This window comes from Seriola dumerili, unplaced genomic scaffold (assembly GCF_002260705.1).
Source record: "Seriola dumerili isolate Sdu_G_001 unplaced genomic scaffold, Sdu_1.0 BDQW01000025.1, whole genome shotgun sequence".
Classification (NCBI taxonomy): Eukaryota; Metazoa; Chordata; class Actinopteri; order Carangiformes; family Carangidae; genus Seriola; species Seriola dumerili.
Window position 1 is genome coordinate 11,743,384 of NW_019174280.1, and position 11,507 is coordinate 11,754,890.

Sequence of the window (11,507 nt, forward strand, 5' to 3'; positions counted from 1 at the left end):
CCTAGTTTTGAGTCCCAATCAAGTCTATATAGACCTATCTATAAGCCCTCACAGAGCAGGTCTGTGTTGCTGAACACTAAGTGTAATGCGATTTTATGATGTTGTCCCTTCCTTACAATACTATTATCTAAAGGCAAACAGAGTGCTTGCATTCGTGAATTCGGTTGTCACGATGTTTTCTTATCTTGTAAAACGCAGATAATGAGATACAATGTCTCAAGAAACTTTTTCATTTTCCATGCAGAGAAACTATTTAGCTACATTTGTGGCATTTTTTTTTTTGCTTGCTCTCTCTAGAACTGTTTTTCATTGTAACATCATCATCTTGGACTCTTTACTTGGCTGGAGCTTTTTGTTAAGGATACAAAAACATTATTGTAAGGGGTTGATTTTTATTCATTGCCTGTAAACATTTTATATAAAACTGTATAGACTGGTCTCAACCGTCAACTGTGACAGTGAACTGAAACTTTAGGGTTTTAAGTATGCCTGTTGGGGATAGTAATAGTAGTTTTTCTTCCATTGTAGATTTGTAAGTGTTTTGTTTTTACGTTTGTTAAATTTTCAGTTTAAAGAACAGACACACAGGCCCAGAGCTGTAAAAGAATAGAGACGGTTATTTCGATTTTTATAAGAACTACAACTACAATGATTCAGTGAGGCACAAAAACCGGAAATTATTTTCGGAAACGGAAACACCTAAGTGTATACAATAGAATCAAGATGCATCCAGCCAGCAACAACGAAACGTCCGGTAAGCCTCCCACGCCTTTAGAATAAAAGCAGAGAGTCTCAAAAATAGTTAAGTAGGCCTACTCTGATTTAGTATTTCATAGTCATACTATCTACATAAAAGCATATATCGTATAAAAGCACATTAGTACTGTAGAGGTACAGAAACTTCCATTACTGACAATTGAATAGGCCTACTAAGGATCATCTAGATTAAAATATTTTGTCATAGCTGAAGCTGAAATCTTCAACCAGCATCTGCTCAACTGCACAGCTGCCCTGCTACGACACCTTGTATTTTCCAGCCATTTAAGTTAATCGCTTTCTTTTTAACCCACTGAAGCAAAGGCGTATTCATTCACTAAAAAAGAATTTAAGTTTTAGGATATCAATAGTTGATATGGCGCTTTTATTCTGAAGGATTTGGGCCGGAAGTGTTATTGTTGCTGCTGCTGGATCACAGGCGGATCAGAAAATCAATTAAGTTATGAAAAATACCATTAATTGCCTTTCTTTGTCACCGCAGCTCATGAAGAAATGGCGGATCTCCAGACGTTGTACATTTGAGGACAAACATTTCACACCTAATGGCGTGTATATCGACGATAAAAAGCATCTCAGTCGACAGGAATATTTACGTTTTTTAGGTAAGTTAGCATGATAGCTAACTACTGAAGTTGACATTAGCTACTCGGCTAATCTAGCTGTAGGTTAACATGTTTCGCCACGGCTGATATTTACTGAAGATGGCATCTGTCAGTCATTACTAGGTGCTGATAAGGACGCGTTTTGATTAGCCACTCATCAGGTTGCTTACCGTAATTTCCCCAAAATTTTGCTGACATGTCCTGTTGTACAGTGATAACATTAGTTAGCTGTATGCTATGTGAAGACATGTCTCAGTTTAAATTGCTAGCTGACTCGCTTGATTGCTCTCTGCCGGAGACCAGAGCTCGTGTGTTAGCCATCTTGTTAAAGTAGCCTGGTGGTTAGCTACATAATAGTGGATTTCCAGTTTGTTTGCAGTGGATAGTGAACAGACCAGGTCATACACGCAAATCACATGTTTCCTGTAACTCTAGTTACCTTTAAGAAATGCTATTCGTGTCAGTATTAGAATGAACAGCTGGGTTACAATATGTTAATTACTCTGCGTAATATCCTCCTCGCCTCATTTAGACACAATAGGTTTGCTGAGAATCATATAAAAAAACAAACACTGAATTAGTGGCTGGCTTCACTGATTCATAGCATCCATGGTTAGCTGACGTGAATCAGCTACAAAATCTTGCTATGTTGTAGTAAAATGAGTGGGGTAGTTGTGTAATGTGTGTGTTATGTGCTGTAATGTATAATGTTGCATCTCAAGATATATGTGTCTTCTGTCTTGCATCTATAGAAATACTGAAGAATATCTTCCAAACATATGAGAATGAGCTGATGGTTGTAGAAGTCTGCAAGAAGACGTTGCAAAAAAGAGAGAGGCTGACTGGAAGATGCCAAGAAAAAAACAGCAGAATCCACAGCCAGTCAAGTGTAAGTGTTCATACATTTTGGTAACGTTGATAGGTCAAAGCATAGCTGAGCTACATTCCTGAAACCATTACTCATGTCTTTAATCTAACAATGAACTGTTCCTGTCCTGTGAATATTGGCCTAGATAATTGCCACATGTTTCCTCTTGTTCTGCTCACATCAGGACACCAGGCATTGTTGTTCAAGTGCTTGGAGTGTTTCATATAGATAACACTGATCCACAGTCCTGTAACAAGTAATGGGTTGTGAGGTTTTGAGTTATTAAATTTAACAACATACTGAGAACTGCTTGGCATGAGCAAATTATTTTCTTCAATGTATTGCCATCTGTTTAGAATCTGCGTTAGAATTGAATAATTGAGACCATGTTAGTAATGGACTGCTTCATACACAGCTTAAGCTGCTGCAGGTACAGTACATATGTTACAGCTGCCATTTGTGTAGCTTCAACTCATTTCTCAAACCCCGCAACCTCCCACAAGAGCTAGAGATTTTGCCAGTTATATTACCTGAAGGATGGTATTTGTTTAACTTAACTTTTTTTTCTTTTTTTTTTTTTAAATCTAACCCACCAGAATGTAATCAACAAACTAGCTAGGGAGATGAGATCATCATGGCCAACTGCTATGATTCATGTTCATAGTCCTATCTGGAATAATACTTCAAGTAATGTATTCCCACCTCTGCCTAGCATTAAATAGCAAGATTGTAATTGTTGGAGCTATTATATAACCTCAAATAAATCTAATTTGAGGTATGGATCTGTAAGAATAAACATTCTACATATCCTACACTCATGATTTATTATTGTTATTGTGTCAAACACTAAAACGACCAGTAGATGGTAGCATGAGGCTGGTACTGAAGGCTTTGCCAAAACGGGCTGCTGAGCGTGATGTCCGTGACTTGGCCTGAAAGTAGTTTTCTGAAGAGTGACAGCTGTGTGATAGCTGTTTGGATTTCATCAAGCTTGAGAGACCAAGTTAGTATTTCAGGCATCATTAGCTGTAACTGCAGTAAAAGAGTTCCATCTGTCAACTGTTTAGAGTTCATGTTTTGTTCATGAAATGCTCTTGTACACTGTAGGAGGAGAGTTACGTCATTCATACCACTTCCCAGTAATCTGGTGTGGTTTAAGGCAGCATTCTCATTACCATAAACCTCTTTCAACCAAGCCAACTATTTAGGTATGTAACATTTTGCTGCTGAGTAATTAAGATTGTAACTAGATGATAATATTTGCTCAGTTTTTGTTAAAATACACAAAGATTTTAACAACAAAACATTTCTTCTATACAATTTTCCCTTTGAACCGAGACAATTGTGGTTGTTGAACTTAACTCAGTAACTCGAGAGACTTCGGTGTTTTTTTGTGCACATGTTTTGTTAAACATTTGTTTTATTATGTTTAGTTTTTTTTATAACATAGTGAAGTGAGAGTTGTCATTTGATATTGTTTATTGGGTTCTTTCTATGATTGCAGTGGATTCTGAAGATGGTGTAGCCATTGAAGCTCCTGGAAACCTCAGCTTAGATACAGACTTCCTTCTCGGACAAGACCTTGAGTTTGGTGATCCTGATCATGAAAACAAGCTTTTAGGTCTGGAAAAGTTCTCAGGTTTGTACCATTTTTTTTTTTTTTTTTTTTAAACAATCATCTGTTTAAAGTTATAATCCTTGAGGTTTCAGTCCTTGTTGTTTTGGCAACAACCTGTGGTTGCCATGGTAACTTCCAGTGCAGCTCAACGCTATAGCAAACCCTAACTGAGCTACTTTGTCAGAAATACAATAGAGGCACACCTGGTGTATCTGTTTTTAGAAGTCAGTCAAAAATAATTGTAACTGCAATTTAATTTTCATGCTGTGCACCGAGTTGTGTGTGTTGAAACTGACAAAAATTTGAAAAAAAATGACCTATGTCATGTTTTGTAGATGCATTTTTGATATATGATCATGGTCAGTGTGATAAATACATTTGACAGGTACACAGGTCCGGCTGTTACAGACGGGTCTGTCGTCCGTGTTTGTGAAAGAGAGAGAGAGCAAGGCAAGGAGTGGCTGAGCAAAACAATGCGCCGACTAATGACTTAAAATTTTACCCATTTGAAATGGCAAAAACAAAACAAAAAACAAAAATCAATACCTGGCGGTCAATGGTGATATTGTGGTGAGCTGCCACAAATAAATCAATGTATGGGAAAACCTGCTATAAATGGTTTCAAAATAAGGGTTTGATTTAATGAATAATTAAGGAGTGTAGCTTTGTGTTGTTGATATCTGCCTGCCTGTCTGTCTTTATATTATTTTGGTCCATTCACTTCTAAGTAGTTCTTATTTTAGTGTACCAGTGTTTTCAGATGTTCCATGTTTGCCTTTCTGCCTGAGTTTTTGAGTCTTCCTGTATTAGTATATTTCATGGATGTCTTATATCAGGTATTGCACATGTGTCTGTTGATTATAGCTTGGTCATTATATACATTTCAGTTCAGTCCCCAGTATGAACTACATTTGCTTGGTGAAAGGACAATAGTATCATTATGTTTTGTGTAAACCACCATTTTCACTTCCTGTCGTTACCATGAAGACATTGAATCAATCAAAGATGAAAATTATTTCAATGGCTTAACCACTAAAGGAAATGAAGTGGTCGCTCTACAAAAAGGACTTTTACTGTTGGTTTCTCGGTGATGAAGTGTAGCCCCTGTGTGCGACAGTGAGGGAAATGGCGCCACCAGCTCATATTCCCCAGCATGGCTCTTTGTCAGAGGGAGTGATCTGAAAAATGGAAAAGTAGAGAAAGGAGCTGAGACACCATTATTATATAAGGGTCATAAAAATAGGACCATTACCATCAAGGACACCATTATAAGAGGGCATTTATTCATCATCATCATCATCATCATCATCATCATCATCATCATCATCAACATCATCATCATCATCATCATCTGCTGCCTCTGCTCCCACTCCCCCACTGCTATTATCGTTCCCCCCTCATCATCATCATCATCATCATCATCATCATCATCATCATCATCATCATCATCATCTACCCTCATCATCATTATCATCATCAGCAGCAGCAGCCTCACCATTATAGTCATCATCATTATCATTAGGCTTGGTAATCATCCACGAGGGGTTTCCATGGGGCAGGATAAAAGGGCAGTCTCGACTCTCGCCTTCCTCACATCCTGCCTTGGCATCTGTGAAGGACGGTGGTTTTCCTCCTCTGGCTCGTTCGCATTCAGAAACACCCACTGAAGCCGGAGAGCTCTGTGTCTCGAAGTCAGGAAGCTTTTCCTTCTACCTCCTGGGAAAATTGTCTCTCTTTTTTGTCTTTATTTTTTTGTCTGAAAAACTCAGTCGACGTTGCTGGTAGAACTGTGAGTATCAAACGTTACCGTCTCTCTGTTTCCTGAAGTTAGCTCACTCAGTGTGATGCCTTAACAGGGGCATTTTCACTACCTGCTGGTTGTTTTCTATATTTGTCAGTTTTTAATAGTTCAGTGAGATTTTTCTAGAAAGTTTGAAAGTTTGCCTTCAGATGTCTTAAAAAAGTCTGACTCCAGTTTGTTTGTATGGAAGTCCAGAATGTTTCTGCTTAAACTAAAATATAAAATGTGATTTCTTCATTTTGTTGTTTTTCCATCATTATAACTATTATTGAAAATGACATTTTCAAAACCCTGACTTTATTTCTTATTGGCTTTTTTTTCCAAGTGACATTTTTATTTAATCATGTCACTTAATATCAAAATGATGTTGTCACTAATCCCCACCTCCTCACCCCTCAGCCAATCACATGCCCCCCAGACACAGACTGAAAATAGGAATGATGGAATCACATATTCTCATGATTATTTCATAATGTCTGATTAATTTGTTCAAAACTGGTAGTTTTGGATTTCTGTATATTTGCACTGACTGGTACTGTAAAATACAGATTGTTAGAAATGTGATTGTCTCTGATGCTTGTTGCATGTCTACTCTCTTCAGCTGTGCTCTTCCTCTCTTCTACAAGAGATCTTCATCTGAAAGAGACTATCTGTTTGATCAAGGTTATATACTGTCTAACACAGAGAGTGCGTAAGGAGTTGCAAATATAACCCTTGCTGTGACACAGTGTTGATTTAGAGAATAGATGTACAGAAATGTGCTCTACTCTGTCAGGCAGAGTGGATTGTGTGTAAGTGCTGAAAAGTCTTTGGAAACCTTTTTTTTTTCTGTTTGTCATCCCTTCACAGAAGTAGCTGCTGAGATTGGTTTCTCTGTGTATCCTCTGGGTGATGAGGAGAGCCCTGCCTACGGCCAGCTCAGCATGGAAAGTGAAACAGACAACTCTCGCAGCACAACTGACAACGGGAGGGAAGACGAGGGCAGAGCAGCCCAGTCGGAGCCCACTTTTCCTCCCTACCTATCCTGCAGGGGCTGCGGACAGCTCCGTGATGAACCTCTGGGACCTGGCATAGACCTTGTTGGTCCTTATTGCCTTAGGTGCTGTAAAGCCTCCAGGGAAGCCAAAAGTACAGACTTCTGTTCACCTTTTGGAGGCATCAGCGGACTGCCTCGCTCATGTTCCCATTCGCAGCTTGATGGTGAAGGGGTGGGTAACGGGATGGGCGACAAGGCACTGACAGCTGAGGACAAATCGGCCAAACTGCACTCGTGTCACCTCTGTGGCTTCTCCTCGCGTTACGCCAACCATGTGAAGCGGCACATGAAGACACACAACGGGGAGAAGCCCTTTAACTGCCCCTTGTGCACTTACGCCTCCGCCCAGCTGGTGAACCTGCAGAGACACCTGCGCATCCACACAGGGGAAAAACCATACAAATGTGACAGCTGCACTTTTGCATGCAGTTCCCTTGGCAACCTCAAGAGGCACCAGCGCATGCATGTGCCCTCTGCAGTGGCAGGACAGGACGCCACGCCGCGACCTGCCAGTGGCCAGAACAGCCTGAAGAGGCATGTGACTGGGCAAAGACCCAATGGGGAAGAGCCTGGTGGTTCAACCAAGGGTATGTATGCTTTCTTTAATGATTTATTTTTTCTCCACAACTCCAGATTTATTTTAAGCTGTCACTATCAATCATTAATATATACAATAACTCAATATATCGTCTTTCTTTCTTAAGTTTCAGAAGTTGCAAGGCCACCGTCAAACCTGAGTTTGGGAGCCCAGAACAATGACTCCCTATCAGTCTTTGATGACTTAAAAGGGGCTTCGCCACCTCCCATACCACCCTCTAACCCAGCTCCTGGCCACCAGCCTCCACCTCTTCTGCAAACCACAGGCAGTGGGGGCAGCAGGGCGACTAGAGGGGGCGTAGCAGACGGTGCCGCCCTCCCCCCTTCACTTTTCCCTTTTACATGCCGGTTATGTGGCATTGTCCTGGAGGACGAGGACGGCTCTTCAGCCCAAATTTGTGCCAAGTGTACCCTTGAAATGCTGACTAAAGACACCTCATCTAATCCCAACAGCCCTGGCGAGCGCAGTGACAAGGTGTACACCTGCGCCGCCTGCCCCTTCCTCACACACTACCCAAACCACTTGGCACGCCACATGAAAACTCACAGTGGTGAGAAACCATACAAGTGCCCACAGTGCGACTATGCCTCAGCGCACTTCGACAACCTCAAGCGCCACCACAGAGTGCACACAGGTGAAAAACCTTACAAGTGCCATTTGTGCGATTACGCCTGCGGGAACCTGGCCAACCTGAAGCGACACCAGCGGGTGCACTCGGGCGCCAAACCTTTCCAGTGTGCCGTGTGCAGCTACAGCTGCAACCAGAGCATGAACCTGAAGCGGCACATGCTTCGGCACACCGGAGAAAAGCCGTACAAATGTCAGGAGTGCGGCTACACCACTGGCCACTGGGACAATTACAAGAGACACCAGAAGAAACACGGACTGGCCACAGACGGCTGGGTCAAGGTTCCAATGTCAGGCAATGATGAAGACGACGAAGTGCGGAAAGGGATGGGAGTTGGAGTCCAAACTCACAGGAAAGAAGCAGGTGTTGATATGCAGTATATGTCTCGGGAGGGAGGTCAGACAATACACTCGTGCTATAAACTTGAGATTGTATAAAATATAACTCAGCAGAACTAAGCTACCAGCAACTTATTTTTTTTTTTTTTTTTAATTATTATTTTCACAGAGCCTTTATATAGTTTTAGTGTGTGTCGGTCTGTTAGTGTTTTGTCAGATGTCTTCAGAGGCTGCTAATTGTTTATTTGTAGAATCTCGCACAATTATTGTTCCGAATATTTTGATGCCTTTTGGGTTCAGTAAGGTGGATGAGTCTGTTCATGTTTGTCTTCTACTCTGTTACTCTGTGTTTGTGTAAAGACAAATGGAAGTCCTTTCACTGTCTCATTCTGTATGTTACTCCACACTAATGATGACATTTCCCTCTCACACTTCAACACATATCACCACCAAATACTCCTCAATACATGGAACTCATGCACATTTTTGCCTGAACTGTTGAGTTGCACTGTGTAGTTTCTGTAATAAAAGATCATTTCTGTTTTTATTAAAGTTGCCAGTGCCACATTTTTAGGTCAGACCTTTTGTTTTGTACCTAAAATCAAATGAAATAAAATGAATGTAACTTATAATCAGCTTTTCTTTCCAACCTCATATCACATTTACAGGATGGAAATAGAGATTTACCTTTGGTTTGATTCATGTAAGGTCATTTTAACATTAAATTACACTGACAATATGTATGTATCTGTTGACAAATTATTTTCCTGAGACTACACAGTGCAGCTAAAGATGGGTCCTTGTGAGGGCCAGTATTGTGCTTTCTTTGCATTGTGGCACAAGCTCTGGTAATGGCATGCCTTCTGATGAATTTACTAATGTATGTACTACTAGCAATGTGCTATTTAATAGTACTGGAATTGTTTTCCACTCTATATTGATTAATTAGGTTGTGTTAACCTTACTAAATAATCTCCTGTGTCTTGAACTGTATTGTCATTTTGCCAAACCCCTCAGGATAAAAAAAGAAAAAAAGAAAAAAGAATGATGTGGAACGCTCAAACTAAATGTTGGCAAAAAAAGAATTCCTAGTTATTCTAACACTAAAATTGCATGCACAAGCATTTCAGTTTTGACTTGGGTTTTATGGTTAAAGGGAAAAGCACAATCATACACACTCAGCTACACTTTGGCAGGTTTACGGTTAAGTTTGAGAGCAAAAAAAAGAAAAAAAGAAAAAAAAAGCATCAATTCATAGATCGTACATGTTGTTTAAAGAATATCCCCCACAAACTTGCTACATATCAGTAATCTTTAAATTTTTTGGTCTTAAATTAATTTCTTTTGGGAAGTGTCTTTATGGGAAGAGTCTTGTTGAGACTCTTGGTTGAATCACCTTCCGTTGGATTACTGTTTACTATTGACTGTGAAATTAGCCCATTCTTGTGTTTTTTACTTGAGCAAAAAAAAGATGATGCTGTTAGTAAGCATGTGGGTGTCTAATAGTTGTTTTATTTTTCTAATGTGGCCGTAATACACTGCTAGAAGTGCATACTTTAATATATAGAATTAGAATTTTTTATTTTAATTTTGAATGTGTGGTGTGTCATTTAGTTATCATGGGAAAAACTATAGGGACAGTGATTAAAAATTTACTCTCTTTGTGAATGACTATTATATGCAAGTGATATATTTTTCAGGTTGCCAACTTGCCATGACACAATGGAGCATTGAACCCATTGATTAGTACTGACATCCCCCAAGTGTCCATTTTTGTCCTTATGCAGTGTCTCATAAATGCCTTAAGTGAGGAATTTGAAATAAACACATGGGATTCATTTCATTGAATGTCAGACATCAGACTGCTTCTCATTTGTCTTTAAATCTTGGTGACATTTCCACATACTGGCACATAGAGTACTTGTAATTAAAGTATTGTCACAGTAACTTGAATCATGTTGTTACTTACGTAAAAGGAGAGCCTTTAAGTTCGTTCGTTTTGGTTCTCTGGCCTAAAGCCGAAAATATCACATTGACATAAGTATTCAGACCCTTTACTCAGTACTTAGTTGTAGAACCTTTGGCATATTACAGCTTTGCACATCAGGATTAGGGGATTTTCTGTCATTCTTCTCTTTGCAGATTCTCTCAAGCTCTGTCCTGTTGTCCTTTTGGAAGGAGAGCGTTCAGGACCAGGTTTTCATTACAGATATCTCTGCACTTAGCTCCGTTCAGCTCAACCCTGACCAGTCTCCCTGTCCTTGTCCCCGAAAAACACCCCCACAGCATGATGCTGCCACAATGCTTCACCATTGGGATGGTATCGGGCAGGTGATGAGCACTGCCTGGTTTCCTGCAGACATGACGCTTAGAATTGAGGCCAATCAGTTCAGTCTTGGTTTCATCAGATCAGAGAATCTCATTTCTCACAGTCTGAGAGTCCTTTAGGGGCTTTTTAAGCAAATACAAGAGGCTTTCATGAGTCTTTCACTGAGAGGCTTCTGTCTGGATACCCTGCCATAAATTGCAGATCGGTGGAGTGCTGCAGTGATTCCATTTAAGAATTATGGTGGCCATTGTGCTCTCGGGAACACTCAATGTATTCAATTTTTGTAGCTTTCCTCAGATCTGTGCCTCGACACAATCCTGTCTCTGAGGTCTGCAGGCAGTTCCTTCCTCCACATGGCTTGGCTTTTGCTCTGATATGCATTGTCAGTTGTGATAACTTATATAGACAGGTTCTTAACCTTTCTCTCTTTTTATCATGTCCAATGAATTAAATTTACCACAGGTGGACTCCAAGAGGTGTAGAGACATCTGATGATCTAGAGAAATGGGAGGCACCTGAGCAACATTTGTCATAACAAAGGGTCTGAATACTCAGTGTGATATTTCAGTTTTTCATTTTTAATAAATTTGCTAAATTTTCAAAAAATTCTTTTTTCACTTTGTCATCATAGGGTTTTGAGTGTAGATTGATGAGAGGAAAAACATTTTTTTGATTTTAGCATAAGGATGCAACATCATAAAATGTGGAAAAAAGTGGTCTGAATACTTTCTGAATGCACTATATATAGGCTGATACATCATCACATCATCATTGGACATATATTAGGTGCGCTGCTAAAACATAAATAAAAATTAAATTTAAAAAACCAAAAGGTTCTCAGTTCCAAATACCATCTTGTGATGAAAACTCTCTCAAGTGTTGAATAGAGTTTTCTCAGCATCAACATTTTTG

The 11,507-nt window shown here is 39.8% G+C and overlaps 1 protein-coding gene across 1 annotated transcript; it reads left to right on the plus strand.

The window, feature by feature from the left end:
- Positions 1-1,208: 1,208 nt before the first annotated feature.
- Positions 1,209-10,162, plus strand: znf513 (zinc finger protein 513). Its single transcript, XM_022768240.1, is given in 6 exon segments — positions 1,209-1,379; positions 2,132-2,268; positions 3,752-3,886; positions 6,516-7,289; positions 7,407-8,311; positions 8,314-10,162. Coding segments are annotated over 5 exon segments (1,890 nt in total). The 5' UTR covers positions 1,209-1,379; positions 2,132-2,228; the 3' UTR covers positions 8,350-10,162.
- The last annotated feature ends 1,345 nt before the right edge of the window (positions 10,163-11,507 follow it).